The sequence below is a fragment of the Halichoerus grypus genome, chromosome 1, assembly GCF_964656455.1.
Source record: "Halichoerus grypus chromosome 1, mHalGry1.hap1.1, whole genome shotgun sequence".
NCBI classification, from domain to species: domain Eukaryota; kingdom Metazoa; phylum Chordata; class Mammalia; order Carnivora; family Phocidae; genus Halichoerus; species Halichoerus grypus.
Window position 1 is genome coordinate 71,059,964 of NC_135712.1, and position 27,649 is coordinate 71,087,612.

The 27,649-nt window shown below is 36.2% G+C and overlaps 1 protein-coding gene across 25 annotated transcripts in view; it reads right to left on the bottom strand.

The window, feature by feature from the left end:
• The window catches only part of DLG1 (discs large MAGUK scaffold protein 1), a 254,420-nt gene that overhangs the window by 75,042 nt on the left and 151,729 nt on the right, over positions 1–27,649 (bottom strand). For 24 of the 25 annotated variants that reach the window (XM_078067560.1, XM_078067591.1, XM_078067561.1 and 21 more), the window contains 5 exons: positions 25,223–25,347; positions 22,773–22,942; positions 21,127–21,263; positions 16,776–16,920; positions 3,173–3,293 (listed from right to left, as the gene is read on the bottom strand). In XM_078067560.1, the coding sequence (XP_077923686.1) occupies positions 3,173–3,293; positions 16,776–16,920; positions 21,127–21,263; positions 22,773–22,942; positions 25,223–25,347 (698 nt within the window). Of the gene's footprint in view, positions 1–3,172; positions 3,294–16,775; positions 16,921–21,126; positions 21,264–22,582; positions 22,590–22,772; positions 22,943–25,222; positions 25,348–27,649 lie in introns of those variants that run through there. The other variant, XM_078067644.1, reaches the window with a different exon arrangement.

Sequence of the window (27,649 nt, forward strand, 5' to 3'; positions counted from 1 at the left end):
ATAAATAATAAAATATTCTGCTAAAATCCAGCAGTATTTCAGAGGAAAATAAATTCTGGTTTTTCAAATAACATAAGCACATGAAAAGATGTTCAACATTATTAGTCATTAGAGAAATGCATGAAAATCACGAGATACATCCCACCTACTACAATGGCTATAAAACAAAACGGAAGAGAAAAAACAAGTATTGGTGAGGTTGTGGAGAAACTGGAACCCTCATATATTGATGGTGGGAATGTAAAATGGTGTGGGTGCTATAAAAAACAAATGGTTCCTCATAAATGTAAACATACATTGACTGTATGACTCAGCAATTCCACTCCTCAGTATATATTCAAAGGAAGTGAAAACAAGAATGCAAGCAGATACGTGTAAGCCAATGTTTATCAGAGCATTATTCTCAATACCCAAAAGGTGGAAATAAGCCAAGTGTCCATCAACAGATGAATGGATAAATAAAATGTGGTATATACACATAATGGAATATTTTCAGCTTACATAAGGAATGAAGACTTTTTTTTTTAAGATTTTATTTATTTATTTGACAGAGAGACAGAGAGAGAGCACACAAGCAGGGGGGGAGCGGCAGGCAGAGGTAGAAGGAGAAGCAGTCTCCCTGCTAAGCAGGGAGCCCAATGCAGGGCTCCATCCCAGGACTCTGGGATCATAACCTGGGTCAAAGGCAGACGCTTAACTGACTGAGCCACCCAGGTACCCCAGGAATGAAATTTTGATACATGCTACACAACATGGATGAATCTTGAAAACACTATGCTAAATGAAAGAAGTCAGACACAAAAGAGTTGTAAGATTATACTTATATGAACAATCTAGAATAGGCAAATGTATAGGACACAAAGTACACTAGACTAGAGGTTACCAGGGACTGGGAGGAGAGGGAAATGGGAATTATTGCTTAATTTTGTTTGTTTGAGGTGGCAAAAAGGTTCTGGAAATAGATAGTGGTGATGATTTCCTAATGTAGGGAATGCAATTAATGCCAATGAATCGCACATTTAAAAAAATTAATAATGTGGGGCACCTGGGTGGCTCAGGCGGTTGGTTAAACGTCTGCCTTTGGCTCAGGTCATGATCCCAGGGTCCTGGGATCGAGTCCCGTGTTAGGCTCTCTGCTCAGCAGGAGCCTGCTTCTCCCTCTCCCTGCCGCTCCCCCTGCTTGTACTCTTTCTGTCAAATAAATAAAATCTTAAAAAAAAAATTCCTTAAAAAAAAAATAATGTAATATACAAAAAAAATTTTGAGTTTACATTTTAAATGGGAGAAGTGTATGATATGTGGATCATATCTCAATAAAGCTGTTAAAAAAATGAACTTTAGAATTATCAATTTTCTGTATGTTGGGATTTTTCTTTTCCTTTTTTATTTTATATTATTTTATTTGTTTTTTAAATATTTTACTTATTTATTTGAGAGACAGAGTGAGTGAGCGAGAAAGCACACGAATAGGGGCAGAGGGAAAGGGAGAAGCAGGCTCCCCTGCTGAGCACGGAGCCTGACACAGGGCTGGATCCCAGGAAGACCCTGAGATCATGACCTGAGCTGAAAGCAGACGCTTAACCAACTGAGCCACCCAGGTGCCCTCTTTTCCTTTTTTTAAATTGGTAACGTGAGATAAGCTCTCAAAGACTGCTTAGGGTCAAATTGTGGAGAACTTCTAATATGAGGGTAAAGATTTTTGTACTTCATATCTGGACAAAGTTGTGTAATTATCAAAAGGCAGTGATAAAACACATGTTTTAGGAAGGCATATGCAGTAATCAACCACCTGATTTTCACAGAAAAGTAGAGAAGACAGGTAGACTTGTGTAATACTAAAAAAGTCCAATACAATATTCTAGAGAAAAGATATGTAATGAAAAAAGATGGGGAACAGCAATCAAGACACCAGTATAACATACTTTTTAGTTTGAAAAATATGTAGAAATTAAAGGCTAGATAAGCCATTAACTATTTTTCCTCTTTACTTCTATAAATTGGCACTACTAGAAAACAACAACAAAGCCATGACAGATCAGTATAGGAGCACAGCCTAAAGACTAACAGCCTTGAAAATTCATATGACAAAGAGATAACCACAAACACTGTTTTTTCTGCTAATTTTCACTCCAAACACAATTACTGAGCATATATTTATAAATTAAGTTTTCAATAATGCTAACTCTTGAAAAAAAAAGGACATAGATGAATATTCTTTCCTACCTGACCTTAATGATCTCTTTAAGACTCCTAGAGTCAGGAGTCTGACAAGAGTAATTATAATTTTGAAAGCTCAAAATAATAATGCCAACAATGCAATTAATAAAAACATAAAACAGACATTAATCAGCAGACATTTAATGTTAAATGTTATAATATGAAATACTTGTACAAATTATAAAGCAATCTGTATAAATGTAACATTACTATATTAAATCGTGAAAAAGATCTAAAATACTTTTCACTTATTTTTTCCCACCTACTTAAGAGTTCTTTGGGAATAAAAAGACAGATTTACAAACTTTATTTAAAGATTATTTATTTATTTATTTATTTGACAGAGAGAGAGAGAGAGGACAAGTAGGCAGAGCAGCGGGCAGAGGGAGAGGGAGAAGCAGGCTTCCCGCTGAGCGGGGAGCCCGATGCGGGGCTTGATCCCAGGACCCTGGGATCATAACCTAAGCTGAAGGCAGATGCTTAACCGACTGAGCCACCCAGGCGCCCCTACAAACTTTATTTAAAACAGTAAAGTCAGATCAAGGTAAATTTTAGGAGTGAGGTTATCAAACATACATATTAAGCAAAGAAAATAGCACTTGTTGAATTCTAAACATGAATCAAATGATTGCTATAACAAATAGGAATATATGAAAAGTTAGTTTTAAATATACATATGTATATTCTTAACTCAGTTTTACCTATGCTAATTTCTAAGAACAATTAACCATTCCTGAAAAATAAGTAATATGTTTTTAAAAAGGGCAGTGATTTGGAATATAAAACATTTTTATATTTCAGCCTCTTCAATGAACACTCCAATGAAAAAAATTAAGGTTTAAGTTCATTATCTATCAGTAAAATTTTTTAGTCCTGAAAACTGTGGCTGAAAACTGATTATAACTGCTTCTAACAGTTGGCTTTTTTAAAGAAGGACAAATGTTCAGTTCCTTACCTTGTAATTTCATCATCTCCAAGCATTGCTTTTGAAACAGGTGAGTATCTGGCTGGTGATGCTGGTGTATGGCCCAAATAGGAAGATGGGCTAACATGGTTATCAACAGGTTGAGAAGAAGCTTCAAAAGAAAGAAAGTAAAAAGCACTTTAAGTGAAATGAGCCATTCAGTACTGCATTTGTGATTATCAATTTTAAGGTTAGTTAATGTATAATTCATATCTGCTTATTTATGTAAGTTCGTAGAAAAGACTTACCAGGTAAAAAATTAGACAAGCTCAAGTTTCCAGGTAAAAACTAGTATAGATATTCAGATCAGTAAAGCAAACTTATACCATTTGGTTTCTCTTGAGAAAACAGAACTAAAAAGTAGTTTTACATTAACTGATTTGCACAGTGAAATCCAGGAAAGGTCATTTAAAAGACTGTCCTAGAAAAGACTATAATACAAAATCTAAAGTACAGTAACTTAATTTTTGTGATGTCATTTTGCAGGTTAAGTTTAAAAAAATTTCTATTACTTCAAGTTTAATTGTAAATAATGAAAACCAAAAACTTAAAAATAGGCTAAGATTATGCTTGAAAATATTACAATAAATTAAGGGACTTCCGGCTTCCAGTTTGGCATATAAGAAGCTTAGAAGTCATCACTCTCTGTTCTAACAACAACTAAAAAGCTAAACAAACTAAAAATTCAGTAACTCTTCTTAGATCCTTAAGATAAGGGGGATGACAGGGCAAACTCCTGCCCCCCAAATTGGAGAAAATGGTAGGTGAATACAGAGAATTATAACTTACCACAGCAGAAACCTCGGTGGGAACTAGTGCTGGGGTAGAGAAACCTGAACTGTAACTGGCAAATTGCTGGAGGTTCAGTATGGGCCAGTAAAAACACTCCTGGGGAAATGGACCCTCAAATCTATGGTCAACTTTGACAATCAGGAAAAAATATCCAATGGAAAAAAGACAGTCTCTTCAATAAGTGGTGATGGGAAAATTGGACAGCTACATATAGAAAAATGAAACTGGGCCATTCCCTTACACCATACACAAAGATAAAGTCAAAATGGATGAAAGACCTCAATGTGAGACAGGAATCCATCAAAATCCTAGAGGAGAACATAGGCAATTACCTCTTCCACATCGGCCACAATAACTTCTTTTAAGACATGTCTCCAAAGGCAAGTGAAACAAAAGCAAAAATGAACTTCTGGGACTTCATCAAGATAAAAAGCTTCTGCACAGCAAAGGAAACAGTCAACGAAACTAAGAGGCAGCCCACGGAATGGGAGAAGATATTTGCAAAGGACATTACAGATAAAGGGCTGATATCCAAGATCTATGAAGAACTTCTCAAACTCAACACTCAAAAAACTAATAACCCAGTCAAAAAATGGGCAGAAGACATGAACAGACACTTCTCCAAAAAAGACGTACAAATGGCTAACAGACACATGAAAAAATGCTCAACATCACTAGCCATCAGGGAAATACAAATCAAAACCACAATGAGATACCACCTTACACCAGTTAGAATGACAAAAATTAACAAAACAGGAAACAACAAATGTTGGCGAGGATGTGGAGAATGGGGAACCCTCTTACACTGTTGGTAGGAATGCAAGTTGGTACAGCCACTCTAGAAAACAGTATGGAGGTTCTTCAAGACATTAAGAATAGAGCTACCCTATGACCCAGCAATTGCATTACTGGGTATTTACCCCAAAGATACAGATGTAGTGAGAAAAAGGGGCACCCGTGCCCCAATGTTCACAGCAGCAATGTCCACAATAGCCAAACTGTGGAAGGAGCCGAGATGCCCTTCAACAGATGAATGGATAAAGAAGATGTGGTATATCTACACAATGGAATATTATTCAGCCATCAGAAACAATGAATACCCACCATCTGCATCGACATGGATGGAACTGGAGGGGATTATGTTAAGTGAAGTAAGTCAAACAGAGAAAGACAATTATTATATGGTTTCACTCATATGTGGAACACAAGCAATAGCGTGGAGGACCATAGGGGAAGGGAGGGAAATCCAAAGGCAGAGAAATCAGAGAGGGAGATGAACCATGAGAGACTACAGACCCTGATAAACAAACTGGGGGTTTCAGAGGGGAAGAGGGTGGGCAGATGGGGTAAAAGGCTGATGGGTATTGAGGAGGGCAGGTGCTGTGATGAGCACTGGGTGTTATACTTAACTAATGAATTGTTGAACACTGCATCAAGGACTAATTATATACTATACAGTGGCTAACTGAACATAATAAAAAAAATAAAATAATATGGTAAACTGAAGGAAAAAAACCCCAAAAAACCAAACAACCCCTCCCCAAAACCCAAAACACTCCTGAGGGACCCTGTTACTGGGGGGAGCCGACACATTTTTGAGTTTTACCTCCTGGATCTCTACCAGGCTCTCACAGTGAATAGTAGAGAAAAATCTTGTGCTGCTGACAGAAGGAAGGGAAAACAAACCATTTTGAAATACAGAAGAGCATTCTGTTTTTCATAACAGAGTCTGCCCTCAGGAGAAATTATCAAAGCCTAGCCTGCTAGGGTTTTATCAGAGACCAGTGACCTGGGGTAAGGGAAATAACTCCAGTCCACTCTAGTCATCCTATCCCACCTAAGGGAGGAAGCGAGAATACTGAGAAGCACTGTGTAGCTTACATTCCAGAGGTGCAAACTCATTAAAAGACTTGAGACCTGATCACAGGACTAGGAACACTTTCCCTCCCCAACACCTTATCGTCACATTACTAATGGCCTATTTACAGCAGTTCCTTTTACCCAGTACATCATGCCTGGCTATCAGAAAAAAATTACAAGACATAATAAAAGGCAAAAACACAGTTGGAAGAGACAGGGCAAGCATGAGAACAGACTCAGATATAGCAGCAATGTTGGAATATCAGACCAGGAATTTAGAACAACAATTAGGGGTGCCTGGGTTGCGCAGTCAGTTAAGCGTCCAACTCTTGGTTTTGGCTCAGGTCGTGATCTCAGCATCATGAGATCAAGCCCCAAGTCGGGCTGGTGCTCAGTGTGGAGTCTGCTTGAGACTCTTTCTCCCTCACCCTCTGCCCCTCCCCCCTGCTCTCTGTCTCTTTCTAAAAAAAAAAATAAAACAACAATGATTAACATGCTAATGGCTCAAGTGGATAGAGTATGCAAAAACAGATGAGCAAGGTAAGCAGAGAGGTGGGAATTCTAAGAGAAACAAAATGAAATACTAGACATCAAAAACACTGTTAACAGAAATGAAGAATGCCTTTGATGGGCTTATTAATAGTCTGGCAATGGCTGAGAGAAGAATCTCTGAATTTAAGGATATCTCAATAGCAACCACTAACACTGAAAAGCAAAGAGAAAAAAGAGAATAAAACAAAACAAAACAAAAGAAACCCAAAACAAAATATCCAAGAATGGTGAGACAGCTACAAAAGGTGTAACATGTAAGAAATGGGAATACCAAATGTAGAAGGAGAGAAAGGATGGAAGAAATATTTGAAACAATAATGACTAAGAATTAACGTCAGACATCAAACCATAAATCTAAGAAGCTCAGGAAACACCAATTAGGTTAAATGCCAAGAAAATTACATGTAGAAATATCCCTTTCAAATGAGAGGGAAAAAGGTGGGGGGAAGGAGAGGAATCTTAAAAGAAGTCACAGGGAAAAAAACCCACTATACTGACAGAGGTACAAAGATAAGAATTACATCTTACTTCTCAGAAACTAATAGTAGTAACACTGTATTCAACTATATTTGCTTATGTGTATATATATATGAGTATTTGTATAAGTGAAATGAATGTCAGCAATGGTACAAGGGATGCGAGCGAGGAATTAGGATTATTTTAAGGTACTTACACTACCTGTGAAGCTGTATTGTGTTAGTGGACTTGAATTAGTTGATATGTATATTGCAAACTCTAGGGTAACCACTGAAAAAAAGTAAAGCGAGACTGTAACTGTTAAGGAAGGAGAGAAAATGGAATAAAATGTTTGAATAAAATTGTAAAAGACAGAAAAAGAGTGGATGACAAATACAGAAACAAGAGCAACAAATAGAAAACAGTAACAGATATAATAGATATTAATCCAACTGTATCAATAATCACTATGAACATCAATGGTCTAAATGCACCAATTAGAAGACCAAGATTATCAGAGTGGATCAAAAACAAGACCCAATTATATACTGTCTATAAGAAAGGCACTTTATAAAGGCACACATAGATGAAAAGTAAAGGGATGGAGAAAGATATTACCATTCTAACACTAATAAAAGGAAGTGGGAGTAACTACATTAATTTCAGACAGAGAAGATTCAAAATAAATAAAGTTATGAGGGATAAAGAAGGGCATTACATAATGACAAAAGGGTCAATTCTCCAAGAAGATATAACAATCCTTAACATGTATGCATCCAACAACAGTGTCAAGCTATGTGAGGCCAAAATGAGAGAACTGCAAGGAGAAACAGATGGATCCACACTCTTTTCTTATAAATGGACAGATATATGAGGCAGAAAATCAGTAAGGACATAGTTGAACTCAACAATATCATTAATCAACAGGATATAATGGATACCTATAGACTACTCCATCCAACAACAGAACATACATTCTTCTTAAGTTCACATGGAGCATTCACCAAGACAGACCACATCCTGGGCCATAAAACACATCTTAACAAATTAAAAAAAATAAATCATACAATGTCTGCTCTCAGATCACAATGGAATGAAAATAAATCAGTAACAAAATGATAGCTGGAGAATCTCAAAATATGTAGGGATTAAATAATACACTCCTAAATAATACATGGATCAAAAAAGAAATCTCTGGAGAAATTAAAAAATATTTTGAACTAAGTGAAAATCAAAGCATGGTGTATCAAAATTGTGGGACAGAGTGAAAGCAGTGCTAAGAAGGAAATTTATAGTATTGAATGTATTCAATACTATAAATCTAAAATGAGTCATCTTAGCTTCTACTCTATGAAACTAAAAAAGGAGCAAATTAAAATAAGGAAAGAAATAAAAAATTAGAGCAGAAATCAATGAAATTAAAAAACAGGAAATCAAGAGAAAATCAGTAGGACCAAAAGCTGCTTCTTTGAAAAGATCAATAAAATTAATAAGCCCTGAGCCAAGCTAACTAAGAAAAAAAGAGAAGAAAAATTATTAATATCAGAAATGACAGGAGGGGACATCACGACAGAGCCCATGGACATTAAAAGGATAATAAAGAAATACTACGAACAGCTCTATGCCCACAAATTTGATAACCTAGATGAAATGGACCAATTCCTTGAAAGACACAATCTGCCAAAACCCACACACACAAAATAGACCATCTGAACAGCCAGTATCTATTAAAGAAACTGAATCAGTAATTGATTGCCTTCCAAAACAGAATCTATCAGGCCCAGCTAGGTTCACTGATGAGTTCCACCAAACAAATATTTAAGGACGAAATTACACCAATTCCCTATAATCTCTTCCAGCAGACAGAAGCCAAGGGTATGCTTCCTAACTCATTCTACGAAGTCAGCATTACCCCAAACAACAGAACCAGACAGAGAAATTACAAGGAAAAAAAAAAAACAACTACAGAACAATATCTCTCATGAACATGGATGGAAAAATCAACAGACTATTAGCAAATCAAATCCAACAATGTATAAAAAGGACTGTAAACCATAAGCATATGGGATTTATCCCAGGTATGCAAAGGCTGGTTCAACATTTGAAAATCAATTAATACGATCTATCATATCAACAGGCTAAAGAAGAAAAGTCACATGATCAAATCAATGGATGCAGAAAAAGCACTTGATAAAACCCAGTATCAATTTATGATATAAACTCTCAGTAAACCAGGAACAGAAGGAAGTATCATCAACTTGCTAAAGAGTATCTATAAACTTAAGAGTGCGAAACTTGAAGTTTTACCATTAAGAAGAGGAACGAGTAAAGAACGTCCTACCTAATGTGGTAAGACAAGAAAAGGAAATAAAGGTATATAGACTGAGAAAGAAATAACAGAACTCTCTGTTTGCAGATGTCATGATCATTTATGTAGAAAATCTGAAAGAATCGACAAAAAAACTCCTGGAACTAATAAGCAATCTTAGCAAGTTTGCAGGATACAAGGTTAATATATAAAAGTCAATTGCCAAAAAGAGTCAATTGCTTTCCTATATGCCAGCAATGAACAAGTGGAATTTGAAATTAAAAAGACAATACCATTTACATCAGCACCCCCAAAATGATATACTTAAGTATAAATCTAACAAAACGTATAGAAGATCTATGTGAAGAAAACAATAAAATTCTGATGAAAGATATCAAAGAAGAGTTAAATAAAGAGATATTCCATGTTCATGGGTAGAAAGACTCAATACTGTCAAGATAATTAGTTCTTTTTTATTTTATTTATTTTTAAAAGATTTTATTTATTTTTTGACAGAGAGAGACACAGCGAGAGAGGGAACACAAGCAGGGGGCGTGGGAGAGGGAGAAGCAGGCTTCCCGCGGAGCAGGGAGCCCGATGCGGGGCTCGATCCCAGGACCCTGGGATCATGACCGGAGCTGAAGGCAGACGCTTAACGACTGAGCCACCCAGGTGCCCCTAATTAGTTCTTTTCAACTTGATCTACAGATTCACTACAATCCCAATCAAAATACCAACAAGTTATTTCGTGGATATTGTCAAATTAATCCTAAAGTTTATACGGAGAGGCAAAAGACCCACAAAAGACAGCACAATATTGAAGAACAAAGTTGGAGGACTGAGACTACCTGAGTTCAAGACTTCCTATAAAGCTAGAGTAATCAAGACAGTGTGGTATTGGAAAGAGAAAACAGAAAAATAAATAAATGGAACAGAACAGAGAGTCCAGAAGCATACTATAAATATAGTCAACTGATCTTTGACAGAGGAGCAAAGGCAATATGAGCAAAGACAGTCTTTTCAACAAATGGTGTTGAAACAATTGGATGTCCACATGCAAAAGAAAAAAAATGAATCTAGACATAAACCTTACAAAATTAACTCAAAATGGATCACAGACCTGAATGTGAAACACAAAACTATAAGACTCCTAGAAGATAACATAGGAAAAAATCTAGATGACTCTGGATATGGAAATGACCTTTTAGTTATAACACCAAAGGCAGGATCCATGAAAAAAAAAAAAGACTAAAAAAGCTAGATTTCATTAAAATGTTTCTGCTCTGAAAAAGACAGTCTAAAAAATTAAAAGATCAGCCACAGACTGGGAGAAAAATATTTGCAAGACATACCTGATAAAGGACTGTGGGCCAAAATATACAAAGAACTCTTAAACTCAACAGTAAGATAACAAACAACTCAATTTTAAAATGTGCCAAAGACCCTTAACAGACACCTCACCAAAGACCAAAGATGGTGAATAAGTATATGAAAAGGTGCTCCACACCATATGTCATCAGGAAAATGCTAATTAAAACTGTTATACATCTATTAGAATGGCCCAGATACCGAACAATGATAACATCAAATGCTGGTAAGAACGTGAAACAACAGGAACTCTCATGGCTGCAGTACAGTCAATTTGGAAGACAGTTTGGCCATTTCTTATAAAACTAAACATATTCTTACCATATGATCCAGCCATCATGTTCCTTGGTATTCACCAAAAGGAGATGAAAACTTATGTCCACACATAAACCTCCTCACCGATACTTAAAGCAACTTTATTCATAATTTCCAAAATTTGTAAGAAACCAAGATGTCCTTCCACTGGTGAATGGATAAATAAACTGTGATACACTCAAAGAGTTATTCAGCACTAAAAAGAAAGGAGCTATAAGCCATGAAAAGACATGGGAAGCCTTGGATGCATATTACTATGTGAAAGAAGCCAACCTCAAAAGGCTACATACTGTATGATACAAGCTATATAACATTCTGGAAAAGGCCAAACTATGGTAACAGTAAAAAAATCAGTGGTTGCTACAGGTTAGAGGAGAGAAAGAACAGGGAGAACACAGGATTTTTAAGTAAGTGAAACTACTCTATAGGATTCTATGATGGTGGAAACAGGTCATTATATATTTGTTCAAACCCATAGAATGTACAATTAAAAGTGAAACCTAATGTAAACTGTGAATTTTGGGTAAGATGTGGCAATGTAGGTTCATCAGTTGTAACAAATGTATCATTCTGGTGGGGGACATTGATAATAGGGGAGGCTATGCATGGATGGGGGCAGGTGGTGTTATGAGAAATTTCTCTACCTTCTGGCTCAATTTTGCTGTGAATCTAAAATTGCTCTAAAATATAAAGTCTATTAAAAAAAACCTCTATGCTCTGATACCAGCTCAGATCTGTCAACCCAATTTATAATTATGCTTTTTTAAAAAAAGATTTATTTATTTTAGAGAGAAAGCACGTAAGCATGCATGTGAGTGGGGGTGGGGAAGAGGGAGAGGGAGAGAATCTCAAGCAGACTCCCCACTGGGCACAGAGCCCAATGTGGGGCTCGATCATAACCTGAGTTGAAATCAAAAGAGTTGGATGCTTAACCAACTGAGCCACCCCAGGCACCCCTATAATTATTCTTTTTAATGCATGCATAAAAGAATGGAAACCTGGTAAAAAGCAAAAATAAAAAATAAGCAAAAACTATCTCTTGCTTGGTTCCTTTTTTAAAGATTTATTTATTTATTTATTTGACAGAGAGAGACACAGCAAGAGAGGGAACACAAGCAGGGGGAGTGGGAGAGGGAGAAGCAGGCTTCCTGCCGAGCAGGGAGCCCAATGTGGGGCTCGATCCTAGGACCCTGGGATCATGACCTGAGCCGAAGGCAGAGGCTTAACAACTGAGCCACCTAGGCGCCCCTCTTGCTTGGTTCCTTTTAATAATAGTAAATGTCATAGATAGGTTGTAATTCTAGTGAGAGCTAAGAATAGAAAATTATAGGGGTGCCTGAGTGGCTCAGTAGGTTAAGTGCTCCACTCTTGATTTGGCTTGGGTCATGATTTCAGGGTCATGAGATCAAGCCCTGAGTCAGGCTCCATGCTGAACATGGAGTCTGCTTAAGATTCTCTCTCGGGCGCCTGTGTGGCTCAGTTGGTTAGGCGACTGCCTTCAGCTCAGGTCATGATCCCGGGGTCCTGGGATCGAGCCCCGCGTCGGGCTTCCTGCTCAGCGGGGAGTCTGCTTCTCCCTCTGCCCCTCACCCTGTTCTCACGCTCTCTCTCTCATAAATAAAATCTTAAAAAAAAAAAAAAAAAGGTTCTTTCTCTCTGCCCCTCACCTATTTGCACTTGTGTGCTCTCTCTAAAAAAAAAGAAAATAAGCAATACATTTCAGTTGTAATTTTAAAAACACAACACATCTGAATTATTTGCATCATTATCAAAACACACTGAAAGCAGTATTTAATTTCCTGAGGCTTTATGATAAAGTTACACAGCATTTCCAAATTTAGCTGTAATATACATTACTTAACCATCAGTCTCTTCTTTCACTATATATGGTCTTCTATGCACAAAGCATTATAACACAATCAGGAGTATAAAAATACAAGGATCATTAGTTCAAATTATTATAGTGGCTTGAGAGGTAAAAGGAGTGTGAAGCGACCTATGAAATCATGGCGTACTGGAAAAAATGTATGCTCTATCAGCATGGGTACATCTCTCTCTAATCATACAAAAATGAAAAAGTTACAACGTCTACTGATAGTATAGGGCTTGAAGTTTAGTGTATCTTTCATTTTATAGGTTTGCAGTGTTCGACAGTAACTCTTTTCTGTCTAGTTCGTATTTAAGATGCTCTTCTGCATTCAAGCCAAAGGGCTTTCTATCATGGCTCTTGACTATCAAAGTCCAAAGTCTTTTCTGGGTGATAAGCAAGAATATCTGTGATTTTCAAGGGAACTGGCATGTTGCTCTAATGCAACAGACACTCATGTGAACCTCTGTAATCACCGGCCTTTTAAAGTCTAGAGTTTACTGATTTTTGACTCAAATTTCTTTGCTGCATTATCAATTCTGGTTGGAACAATGACAACAATATACAACTGGACAAGAAATTCAGTCAACTGCACAAACCAGAAAAGGTACTTTTCCCCCTGCCATATCCAGACTGTGTCTTTATTCAATGGATCTTTTCCAGGAGAGTCATTCTCACCTATAAGGCATAGTATCTCAACACAGCAGAGACTAAAAATTAATGTTCTTATCAAAGAAATGACAGCCCCAAAGAAGGATCAGATAAAACAATGCTATTTCCTATACCCCACATCCTAACTGAAAAGATTCCCCAGGGAACTACAAAACAAGGGAGCCTAATTTTTTGTCTTTAGGTATCAAGGTTAATGATCCAAGCCCTCCAAGGTTTAGAAGAGAAGCAAGTGGAAGTACTTGAAGTAAAAGTGGGAAGAGATCAGTGACCAAGTCAGAAGTTCAACGAGGCCTTCCAGCTGGGAAGAATATAAATTAAAAGCAAGAAGACACATAGTGCACCAGAATGAGCATTCTAATGTCAGCAGAGAAACTATGTTCTCTATTAGATCTAATGCACTTTTTTTTCCCTTCAATAAGAAACCTACTTTTATTCCTGGGTACCCTATTTTGGTTATTATCTATATTTTGGTTACAACCACAAGAGTATGACCCTATCTGAAATTTATGGTCATAACAAACTACAGTTTTGTACTTCTCTCCAGCGATGTTCTGCTTTTTTAGGGAGCAGGAATGAAGGAAGACAGCAAGCTGAACCTTGGCAGGGATTCTGCCAAGGAGGAAGTGGGGGTGGGGGCAAGGGAATAGAAGATATGTGCAAGGAAGAGAGTATCATAACAAATCATGGAAGCTAAGCTAAAAAATATAGACAAATGGAGACACAAGAGGGCAATCAAGTTGTAGTGTTAAAGGATGGAAGGTCAAAATAAGGATGAATTGCTAGAATAGGGATAAATGAACTGAGGTATGCAGTCAAAGAACTGAGGTGGTGAAGATACTGATAATGAAAACATCTAAAGATTTATTTATTATTAGAAATAGAGAAAGACAGAGGGAGAGAGAAAAGAGCGCATGGGGCTGGGGAGGGGCAGAAGTACAGGGAGAGAGAGAATCTCAAGTTGACTCTCCACAGAGCATAGAGCCTGACTCAGGGCTCAATCCCACAACCCTGAGAACATGACCTGAGCCAAAATCAAGAGTTGTGGGCTTAACCAACTGAGCCACCCAGGTGCCCAGATAATGATTAAGATCTAAATTATTATATGGAAGCATGTATTTGAGGTAGAGTGGAGGGCAGGATAGTTAGGAAGAAAAGAGATCAAGAAACAAAGAGGCCAGACTGTTGAATAAGTCATCAGTGTGAATTTTGGCTGGACATCACTAAGAATGACAACATGAATAGTAGTGGCAAGGACAATGGGCCTGACACTAAAATCTTTACTGACTAAAGCCAGATTGATGAGGAGGACACTAGAGGACAACATAAGGGATAGGTAGTAAGTTGGAGAGTCTGATGGCAAGGACTTCAGAAACGGTGATAGGTAAAAATAATTTCTGTAAAAAGTTTTTATTATTTAATTTAAAAAGATTTTATTTATTTATTTGACAGAGAGAGAGATATCACAAGTAGGCATAGCAGCAGGCAGAGGAAGAAGGAGAAGCAGGTTCCCTGCTGAGCAGAGAGTCAGATGTGGGGCTTGATCCCAGGCCAAAGGCAGACGCTTAACCGACTGAGCCACCCAGGCGCCCCTGTAAGAAGTTTTTAATCACAAATGCCTTTTTGAAAAAAAGAGTTTATATATTTATTAATATGAGAGAGAGAGAGAGAGAGAGAGAAAGCGTGTGCATTCAGGGGAGGGGGAAAGGATCTCAAGCAGATTCTGTGCTGAGTGTGGAGCCTGATGCAGGGCTGGATTTCACAACCCTGAGATCATGACCTGAGCTGAAACCAAGAGTTGGACGTTCAACCAACTGAGCCACCTAGATGCCCTGAATCACAAATGCTTTTTAAAAAACACATAGATAAATGATATGAACAGCCTATGTAGTATGAACATGGGCTGGAAGTATATAACAAAATTCATAATTGTAGTTGCCTAAGAAAACAGGGGAATGGAAATAGAACCTTATGAAAGAGCTGAACTAGCAAGGGTAAACAACTTTTTCACAATGTTCTATTAGTTCAATAGATGAAAAAAAGAAAGATTATATATCTATGCCTATAAGGAAAACAACCAATCATTATTTAATTATTACTCTTCAGGACTAGCTCTTCCATTTTTTATATATTATATTAGAATATGTAAAAAGGGATAATTCAATTAAAAAATAACTTTTTTTTTCAGTTCGACATATAAGCAGCAGCCTGGCTGTTTGTATATTTAGTCACAATCAGGACACCAATTCTCAGTTCACAGAACAACTGTTACAAATACGAATTGTTTACTTGAATAGATAAGGCAGCATAATGAATAAGACTGATATTTACACTGGTGCATAAAATAGTTTATTAGTGAATTTGCATGTCTAATCACAAATAAAAATACATAAAGCCCTTATATAAAGTTCATGTGTAAGACCAACTGTATGAGAATTTTAAACAAGTAGCAAAGTTCTGTTCTGACACAAATGAAGTATTAAAAAAAAAAAAAGACCTCATCCTTCTCCATTAAAGAGACTGAATACTATTTTTAAAAGTTCAGTTTTACTTGAGTAATTAATAAATCAATGATTAGATAATGAAGATGTATCACTGGAAGACAGTATATTCATTTCAAAATATAATTTATATTTAACTTATAATGATTAATGACAGTAATGAACTTTGAAAGTTTTAAAACTGGAATCTTGTGATTTATAAAACCACAAATATTTCTAAAATTCTACTATTTAAAGGAGGAAGACTTGGAAAAGCAGACTACAGAGAGTACATTTAAGGTCTCTGGTACACATGGGTGCTTCTAATATCAACTCAATGCACCAAAGAAATAAAACTTCCATTTTTCAACAAACACAAGTACATTATTTAAATCTTATCCCAGCTTGTACATTAAAAAAGAAACTGAAAATCAAACAGGAAACTTAAAATTACATTAGTACTTTTCATAACAGTTCATTTCTAGGCAACACAATTGTACTGTATACAAATACAGTTAGGTAATACACTAGGAGTTTGTACAAAAATAGTATCTGTGCTCACATAACAGAGCATAGAAAAGCCCAAGTTTTAGAAATATTTAATATTAGTATTTCTTAAAGTGTAGTCCATGAACTAGCAGCACCAGAAACCTCAAAATTACCATGGTTTTAAAAGAATTGCTTGTTAAAGTAAATTTCTGCACTACATTCCAAAACTATTAGAACAAAACAAGAATATGCATTACTTGCAAATACCTTTGGTGACTGTTACCTATATAAAACTTTGAAAAACGACACACCCTTCTTACTATCAAGATTCTGATTTAAATTTGGTTTTTAAAAACTATTAAGTTAAAATGCTTAACATAGTTCCTTTAAAATATTTAAAAATAGGGAAATATGAGAGATTTAAGCAAACAGACTTACAGCTGGTGATATCAGGTGGTATATAGCCATCATTCATATACATACTTGTGGGTTTTGCCACTTTCAAATAAACAAAATCAGACGTGTTCTTTAAGGCAGTTACTGCTTCTTCATGAGTAACTTCTTCCAAACACACACTATTCACCTAAGAGAAAATCCCGAAAGACATTTGTTTTAGGACATTTTCACTAGCTTTCTCCTTTTTGCTTATAAACAATTATACCAAAACACAGGGAAAAAGCAGGAGTGATTTAAGGAATATAAAAGTATGTGAAAAGAAAATACCCATTTTTACTATCACATCAGGAAGTTGTTTATGTGTGTTAATGAAATAGCCAATCTTTTTTTTTTTTAAGATTTTATTTATTTGAGAGAGCAAGAATGAGAGAGAGAGAGAGAGAGAGAGAGAACATGAGAGGGGGGAGGGTCAGAGGGAGAAGTAGACTCCCTGCTGAGCAGGGAGCCCGATGCGGAACTCGATCCCGGGACTCCAGGATCATGACCTGAGCCGAAGGCAGTTGCTTAACCAACTGAGCCACCCAGGCGCCCCTGAAATAGCCAATCTTAATTCCAGTCCCTACTCCTCCCAATCCCCAAGCCTATTCCTTCTTCTACTCTAAGGTATTTATGAATATATGTAGGTATATTTTAGATTTTTTTTTAAGAAAATGAGACTATATTAAAGTTTTTATTCTACAACTGGATTTTTAATTTAAGGTATCTAAGAGATCTTTCCATGTTGGGACACACAGAATTAAAAAACTGTTGCACAGTATACCATTGTGTGGTTATATCATAATATATTAAGCCATTCCAATATTAACAGGTATTTAAAACTGTTCTAAATAAATGACTTCTAATAAACTTATACTCACTACCATAGAAAATGAGTGTATCATACCCATCTACTCAGGCTTTTGCCAACACCGAACAGTATCAATTTATAAAAAAGTGTGTTTCAATTTGTACATTAAGTTTTTACTTTCACTGTTTAATTAACAATCGAGACTTTTTTCAGTTATTAGTCATTCATCTATCTCCTGTTATAGAAACAGAACTGACCTTGCTAAACTTACTAGTTCTATCAGTAGGTTCCTTAGGATTTTCTATGTACAAGTAAAACTATATTTGTAGATGTAATCTACTAATTTTTACTTTTTCCTTCCCAATCTGAATGTCTTTTTATTTTTCTGGCTAGACTCTTCAATACAGTCTCAATAAAAGTGGTAGTGGTGGCTTTCTAGACATTTGTCCATTTCATCTAAATTATCTAATATGTTGGCATATAATTGTTCATAAATAAAAGTATTTCCTTATGGCCCCTCTTTTATTCCTACTTTTAGAAATTTGAGCCTTTTTTTCTTGATCAGTCTACCTAAGGACTGCCTGCATTTTGAAATATACAGCTGTGGTATACTGTTCCTTTGGTGGCCTGCAGTGAGCCATGCATCTTGGTATTCATATCCCTGTAAAATCCCTTCCTACAGTGAACCTTGCTTGGCTATGTAACTAGCTTTAGCCAATGAGACATTAATAACTGTGATGCAAAGAAAGGACTGATAAATGCCACACACTGGAGCCTGTCTTTTGGTATGTCCCTCTTCTCACCATCCTGTGAGAAGCCTAATGTAGCCATGTGGGGAGACCACTGGCCAATAGTTCCAGCTGAGCTCTCACTTGACAGCCAACCCAACTTGTCTACCATATATGACTGAACTTGGAAGTCGATTTCCTGGCCCTAGCTCAGCTACCAGGTGACATTATGCAGAACAGAGACAGACTGTCCTGGCTGAACCCTACCCAAATTACAGAAGTGTAATTATTGTTGTTGTTTTAGCCACTAATTTTTGTGTTTTCTTAAGCAGCGTTAGATAACAGATAAAAGAGCTGACAAGATTTGCTAAGGGATTCAATAAGGAGTAGGAAGGAGAATGATCCTGAAGTTTTAGACCTGGGCAAATAGAAGGATAAAGTTCCCATTTCATGAGATGTGAAGATTGTGCAAGGAACAGGATTTGAGGGTGGTGGGTGGGGTGTAGGATGAAACTCAGAAGTTCATTTTTAGATATATTAAATTTAACCTGACTCTTGAGACATATGAAAGCAAACTAGATGAAATCTCCTAGGGCTTTTCAACAATTTGCCAAGAACCACTGTTAAAAATTTTTATATTCCAGCTGAGCACAAAATGTATGTGTGTGTAAAAATAAAATTGAAGTCAGAAAACAATACTTATGCCTATCATGTGCAATGAGACAGTAAGTTATTTGACCACCTATCAAAAAGAAGAAAAAGTACAAGGACCAAGTCCTGTCTCACTTCAATGTTTAGAGGTTAGGGAGAAGATGCACCAAAAGGGAGAATGAGAAGGAAAGACTAGTGAGGTAAGAGGAATACCAAGAAAGAGGGTGGTAACTGTTAAGCAAAATGGAAAAAGTGCCTGAAGGAGGAAACCGTGTCGAATGCCTGATTGTCAATTAAAATGAGAACTAAGAATTTGGTAATTTCAGTGGGATTATGACAACCAAAGCCTTACTAAATGTCAGTCAGCATACATTGCTGGCTTCCCAACCACTGAAACTGATTCTGGAAAAACTATAAAAGAAAACATGGTATCTAAGAAATTAAAAAGTACAAATGAGAAACTCAGTGGAGAAAGAAGGCTGTTTTCAACTGGTGTGTGTGTGTGTGCGTGCGTGCGTGCGTGTGCGCGCGCATGTAGAAAAGCAGTTCAAAGTCAGCTCTTTCCTCTTCCCCATTATTAACCTGAAAACAATCAGCGTATCTCCTTGCTGCAGCAATAAGCAGTACTGGACAGCATGTACAACAAAGAAATCATTTATATATTGCTGACAGGAGTATACATTTTTATAACCGGTTTGGAAAACATAATGTTTTTGCTATAATGTTACTAAGAGGACATTCCATGACCATTGCTTAGGATAAATAGTTAAGTGAAACTCCTGTATGTACATGTTCACCAAAACACACAGCAGCTCTCCCTAGCAGAATTATTCGTACTACCAAAAAAAAAAAAAAAAAAGGAAAATAACCCAACTCCCCACTATATTAGACCTAGTTTATGTGTCTTTTCAGATTTGCTTGAGCCTACCTGCCCACTAGGCTTTGGCTGTGTGCTACTGGAGAGTCCTGGCTACTGCTTCTCTCACCTTGTCTCCTGCCATCATCAGCTCTTTCACTCTCTTCTAGGGTAAGGGCTGTGCTTGGGCATGTTGTTCCATAGATTGAGAGCTGTAACATGTCAAAAGCCTGTGTCTGATCTGTCTAGATCATTGAGGCTCTGGTTCTTTCCACCACTTCTGAGTTCAGAGGAAGTACTATGCCACGGAGTATGGGAGCTGGCTTCCCTAGCATTTGCCCAGAGGAGCTGAGTAACAGTCCAGAAATTTGGGACAGTTAGCCCCATGGGGTAGACTCTACCAAAGAAGAGACAGGGAGATAAATCCTTTCTTTTCCCTGGATGGCTGGATCTAAAGTTTAATAGTGTTACATCACCTGCCTGGAAGACTGTCCTATATGACAGGCAATCAGAGACATTTTCTTATGAAATTATGGCCAGCTCAGAAACATAACAGCTTGTAATAACTTTCCCTTATTCTCTGCCTCTCATTTCATTTTCACTCACTCTAATTTTCTGAGATTATGCCTCCCAACAAAACCTTAGCATGGTAGCTTTTCTTCAGGTTATTTTTCCAGGGAACACAGACTCGTACAGTTATTGATGAAGACTGGACAAATAAACTGCAGTATAGTTCCAGAACAGAATATTATGTAGAGGTGAAATGAATATATTTTAGCTCTAGGCAACAATATGGATAAATCTCAGTAAACCAATATCGATTAAAAAAAGTATTAAAAGACCACATTCAGCACAACAGCCTTTAAAAAAATTTTCAGAATTAGTATTAAACAAAATATTTAGGCATATGTATGGGATTAAACAATTTTTAAAAAGCAAATGAATAAAAACCACAAATTGTTGATATTCTAGTTTGGGGTTGGGTAGACTTTAGGAATTTTCATTATACTATAATTAAGTTAAAAAAAAAAAAGGGAAAAAAAAGTCACATGAAGGATGACACTGTTTAAACAATTCTGTGCATCCAACTCCCTAACCCTTCAACAAAAAAGAAAAAAAAAGAGAGAGAGAGGAAAACTAGTGGGGGGGGGGGGGAAGGGCTAATAAGATAATACCAAGAATAGTTTTTCAGGTTTTGATTAAAGCATGATTAGTATTCACTTAAACATTTTTGGCAAGTAGAAATTCCAGTTTAAAAAAAAAAAGAAGACATCAAAATGATTTTTAAAATAACAGATTTCTGATACTCACTGCTAAAAGTTTATCTCCAATCTGAAGTTTACCATCTTTATGTGCTGCACCTCCTTCAATTATTTTGGTTACATAGATGCTATTATCCCCAGGAATATGTTGATTTCCAACACCTCCAGCAATGCTGAACCCAAGACCTGTTTAGAAAACACTAGTTTTGAAATTTCATCATTTAACGTGAATTTAAATCCAAAGAAATGGTTGAAAACTAGAAGGTGATAGTCTATTCACACTCATGTTTTAAAACACAAAAGAATCTATTTGCCTTTTTCTTTTCTTTTTTTTTTAAAGGGGGCTCAAACTCACAACCCTGAGATCAAGATCTGATTGAGATCAAGAGCTGGATGCTCAAATGACTGAGCCACCCAGGTGCCCCTATTTGCCTACTTTTTAAGTCTTATGTATTTGTTTTGTAGCCAGTGGACAATTATATATATATATACACACATGTTCCTATAGTTACAAATAAGTTCCTTCCTCCCCCCCTTAGGTTACTTCTTAAAAGTCTTTTTGTAAATGCATTTGTTTGTTTCAAAGAGGCATTATAAAATTATGTTTCACTTTTGCTGCCATCATGATTGTGCTTCTAACAGTTCTAATGCCTTCACAAGATTAAAACAATTGAGAAAAATAATAAAATTTTTGGTGGTGGGCAGAACTAATAGGCTTCAGATATGTGGATAATTTTGTTCTTTTTCCAATATTCTATGAATTACTTTTATTTTTTTAAAGATTTATTTTAGAGAGAGTGAGCTTGATTGTAGGGGGACAGGGTGGGGGAGGTGGGGAGGGGCAGAGGGAGAGTGAGAGAGAGTTTTAAGTCGACTCTGCCCTCAGCCCAGAGCCCAGCACAGGCAGGATCACACAACCCTGAGATCAGGACCTGAGCTGAAACCAAGAGTTGGATGCTTAACTGACTGCACCACCCACGCGCCCCTCTATGAATTTTTTAAATAAAGAATTTCTGTAATTCATAAATCCCATAGCTTTGAAACCAGACAAATTTGTAGCTCTCTATTCCTTGTTTCATTTGTTGGAATACTACTTCTTCCACGAAGCTACAAATTAGAATCAATATTTCCATTTATCTTCAATCCCATCAATGTTTTCAAAATTCAGAAATCAAATATGAACTGTCCTCATTGCAGATATAACTGCTAATGACACACATAAATATTTTCTTATTTTAACTTAGCCTGTGCATCTGCATTTAAATGTATTTTGTAGATTGATTAACTACAAGTTAATAGCAACACTATACATGACTTACAAGTGTTTAAGTAGAATTCTCCCGAAGACAAAAATCAGCAGAAATAATAGAGAAATTCCAAAAATTCACACACATTCTGTAGATTACCAGTACTGTTAATCTTAGAATGTGTGTAATAAATAAATTGATAGTTACATTTATTTCAGTAATTTCTTAATAATCTGTCTTAGTTTGATTATTTCATACCTTTAGGACCTTTTTTTTAAAGTTTTTATTTATTTGAGAGAGAGAGAGCATGAGCAGAGTGAAGGGCAGAGGGAGAAGCAGACTCCCTGCTGAGCAGGGAGCCCTATGCAGGGCTCAATCCCAGACTCGGGATCATGACCTGAGCTGAAGGCAGACGCTTAACTGACTGAGCCACCCAGGCACCCCATACCTTTAGGACCTTTAATGAGCTTTATTTCCATTATTTTTTCTGATACCGGTTTCCGTCTTTTTACGTACAAGCGTACGATAGACCCTGCTTCTTTCAATGCTTCAACTGCTTTGCTATGTGTCACATCACGAACATCTACTTCGTTTACTCGCAATATACAGTCATTGACCCTGAGAAAAAACCCAAAATATTAAAAATAAAAATTAAATATTAAAATATCTAATTTTCACTTTGATAATTTTTTTGTCATTTTCACTTTTAAGGTAAAGAGAATTATTAACTAGAGAAAATATATATGAAGAAACTTCATGTTAAATTCCACAGTATCAAATACTCATATAAATAAATACAAATATTTTCCGAGGGCCAGCAAAAAAAACAGTGCAAATAGCAGATTATCACACAAAAATATTAAATAATAATGACAGCTATAATTTGTACGGTTCTTGTATGCTTATTATGTGTAAGCGTTAAGTTACTTTATGCTTTATTTATTCAGCACTTTAGTATTTATTTAGCAATAACCACCTGCCAGGTACTTCTTTTAGTGTTTTAACCCTTACAACAACCTGAAGGGTAGTTATATATTTATATTCCTATTTCACAAATGGAGAAATTAAGGCACAAAGAGTTTAAATAATTTTCCTAAAGTCACCCAGATAATGACTGACAGAGCTGTGACTCAAAAGAAAATGGAGGTTCAGACTAAATAATTAGTTTAAGGTCACAGAGACAGTGGTGGCAAAACTGAGATAATCACTGATATATCTAAAAATAATTTTTTGACTTGCTTTTTCAAACTAGATACATTTAAAAAAATAAAGTTATTTCTTGACATTTATATGAAGCTAAAGATTACATTACATTTAGTTAAAAGGTTTCTCATATAATTTATTTTAATTTGACACAGTAATATATTTTTTTAAAGTTTGATTTGTTCTAGTCCTAACTCTCCCCCCCTAGCTCTGGTCTCACTTTAAATTGCATAACATTCCATTAGGGGGAAAAAAATCATCTGAAATTGGGCAGGGAAGGAGAACAAAAGACAATTAAAATATTAAAACTGATCCTGATAATAGCTTTCTTTTTTTTTTTTTTTTTAAAGATTTTATTTATTTATTTGACAGAGAGACAGCGAGAGAGGGAACACAAGCAGGGGGAGTGGGAGAGGGAGAAGCAGGCTTCCCGCGGAGCAGGGAGCCCGATGCGGGGCTCGATCCCAGGACCTGGAATCATGACCTGAGCCGAAGGCAGACGCTTAACGACTGAGCCACCCAGGCGCCCCGATAATAGCTTTCTTAAGAGGAAAGAAACTCTGTATGCGAAGACAGTGATACATTAGAGTAAGTATTAAAGGTATGTTCTTCAGTGAAACAGATGGGACACATTAATTTTCACATAAGCACAAATAAAAGACCAGTAACAGAATCGGGAAGTAAATGTCTGCATTTACACGAATGGTCAAATTATTAATTTTATTTCCAACTGATTTCATTAATCTATCACCCGTCATATCCAGTGAGAAGAAACTGAAGAGCTTCAGAAGGTACCAACAACAGCCTTAAAAACAGATGTTATTTTTAACAGACCATATAAAAATCCTTAGTCCTAACACTTATGACTGTTACTATATATATATATATATATCTATCTTTATATATAAAAACCAACAAACAAGGAAATAGGAAAAGTGCCATAATCTATGGCCTAAGGAAACAACCAAGTATCTTCTACAATGGAACACTGAATTTAAACAGACCAATATTACTTTCATTCACTCAATTAAGAAAATATATTAATTTATTTAAAATTTGCATAATCTTTACTTTTTTGTGGTATGGAATACAAACTCAAATATATATCATCTCTTGTATCCTAAGTTTATATACATGTTTCCTACCCAGGAAATAAATGAAAAACATTTTGTGAATATATTTAAAAATACAAAGGGAATTCTCTGATTTCTATAAATTTGCTCATTTTTTTTTTTTTAAGATTGTATTTATTTATTTGACAGAGAGACAGCGAGAGAGGGAACACAAGCAGGGGGAGCTGAAGAGAGAGAAGCAGGCTCCCTGCTTAGAAGCAGGGTCCTCCCTTAGAAGCAGGGAGCCTGACGCAGTGCTTGATCCCAGAACCCTGGGATCATGACCTGAGCCGAAGACAGACGCTTAATGACTAAGCCACCCAAGTGCCCCCAATTTGCTCATTTAAAACCATCAATCAAATTTATTATACAACATGTTATAATATGAGATAAAACTAAATTCCTAAATGAAAAGAGGGAAACAATGCTTAGTGCACAATTATCTCATTCATTTGTTTATTTGAGCATCTACCTTATGTTGGTTATTATGATAGTGTTTATTTGTATAGATGCCTTGTTCAATCTGCCTAAAGAAAAATATACAAAGTGTATTTAGCATCACAGCATAAAATGCAAAACATACCGTAATCTTCCATCTTGGGCAGCTGCTCCCCCTGCAATAATTTTGGTAATGAAAATACTTGAGTCATCTCCAATGTGTGGGTTGTCCGTACCTCCTGCAATGCTGAAACCAAGCCCTGAATTTCCCTGGGGATAAAGGAAAAAAAACTGAGCCTAAGAAAGAATTACCTTTATAGATAGGTTCCTGTCAGTTTTAGAACCTAGAAACTGTACTAACTCAGGGAACACATACATAAAGGTGTATATGTAGGGGATATGAAGATTCTAAATTAAGAAATATAAGGAAAGCTCTTTTTTCTTTATGAAGAATTCAAAGGCATTACTTCTGAGTAGGTACTAACTAAGTACTTTTGAAGTATAGTCTATTATGGTTCTTTCTTTCAAAGCATGTGCAATTTGCCCTTGGATCAGTCACCCGTCTGCAGGGGTGTCACTATTAGGTCTCTTTCTTTTAGAATGTATCTCACTCATGTTTGGTAAGGCAAATGTCTCCTAAGAGAAAAAAAGTGAAGTGATCTTCCCGCTGCAATTATTTCTGAGTAGGTAAAACTAACATTATTTCAGCTTTTTAAAAATGGGGTAGGGGATGGTACTTTTCTTTTACTAACTTTGCCATCAGATGACTTTAAAATGACCAAATTGTATCTGTTAAGTCATCATCCTTGATATGTTTTTTTCCCTATCCCTGACATCTTTAACCAAGACACCTGAATAGCAAAAGGCATTTTTTATTTTATTTTATTTTTTTTTTAAGATTTTATTTATTTATTTGAGAGAGAGAGAATGAGAGACAGAGAGCACGAGCGGGAAGAGGGTCAGAGGGAGAAGCAGACTCCCTGCTGAGCAGGGAGCCCAATGCGGGACTCGATCCCGGGACTCCAGGATCATGACCTGAGCTGAAGGCAGTCGCTTAACCAACTGAGCCACCCAGGCGCCCAAAAGGCATTTTTTAATACTGAAAGTCCAACCTGAGAAGTCAATTGGTGAGTTTTCTTGATAACAAAGTCAATTTTGCCAAAGCAATGCTAGTTTTTACATACTATATTTCTGAATAAGATTTTCTTTGAAGAAAAGTTTCTACTGCTACAAAAAAGCCTTTAAAGACAATTGTTCTAAGCAATAGTATTAAAAAATTGTTTATTTTTGCAAAACTGTTCTGACTCTGGCTTTCAGGCAATGCAAATAAGCAGATACATCTGAACTGATTACTTAACTGTTAATATTAAATAGCTTAAATATTCCCTCTACTATGATGTGTCCTAAAATTCTATTTTAATAATTTTTTTTGTCTAAACTCTTTAAGAGTTACCAGAATACGAATAATAGTATCAATGGTTGTGTGATGTTACCAAGTCATTCAGGTACTCACATTCTTTTTCTTTGCTTTTTAAAAAATTGAGATATAATTTACATATAACTGTATAAATTTAAGGTGCACAATGTGTTGATCTGACATATTTATATATTGCAATATGTTTATAACCACTGCTTTAGCTAACATCTCTATCATGTCACATAACTGTCATTTCTTCCTGTGGTGAGAACATTTAAGATCTAGTCTCTTAGCAATTTTTAAGTATATAATATAGTCTTGTTGACTATAATCACTATGCTGTCCATTAGATCTCCAGAAATTAATTCATCTAAGTTTGCATCCTTTAACAACATCTCCCCAATTCCTGGTACTCAAGTTTTTTAGCAAGTGAAAAAACAATGTCCAGTCCTAACTAAATAAATTTAAAAGGCACTGGGAAAGAATGAAGAATGAATAAGATAAAAAGTTAGAATTACATGTCAATTATATCTCAAGAAAGCTGGAAAAAAACCTAAATAAAAAAATACCATATTAAAATATGCGTACTACATTCTAGTAACCCAAATTCAGGTAGTGGGCAATAAAGATCTAGTATACATGTAAAAGACCCTCTCAGGTCTAGTTTCACTCAGAGGCCATTCTGGCTTCACATATAAACAAATCTAATTATCTAGAATTTCAGTCTTAAACAGACATTCAGTTACTTAGGAAATTTACTTCTGTGAAGCACTATTTCTCAAAATGCTTGTCAGACAACCTGGCATTACTGAAATACATCATCATTTGAATGCAGATATTCTGTTTTTTTTTAAAGATTTTATTTATTTATTTGACAGAGAGAGACACAGCAAGAGAAGGAACACAAGCAGGGGGAGTGGGAGAGGGAGAAGCAGGCCTTCTGTGGAACAGGGAGCCCGATGCGGGGCTCAATCCCAGGACCCTGGGATCATGACCTGAGCCGAAGGCAGACGCCCAGCGACTGAGCCACCCAGGCGCCTCCTGAATGCAGATATTCTTAAGAGGTAAATATTATAAGAAAATTTACACATCTAAATCGTACCCTTAAATTATTTTCTGACTGGGGGAGTGCATAAATTTTCAATAGGATCTTGT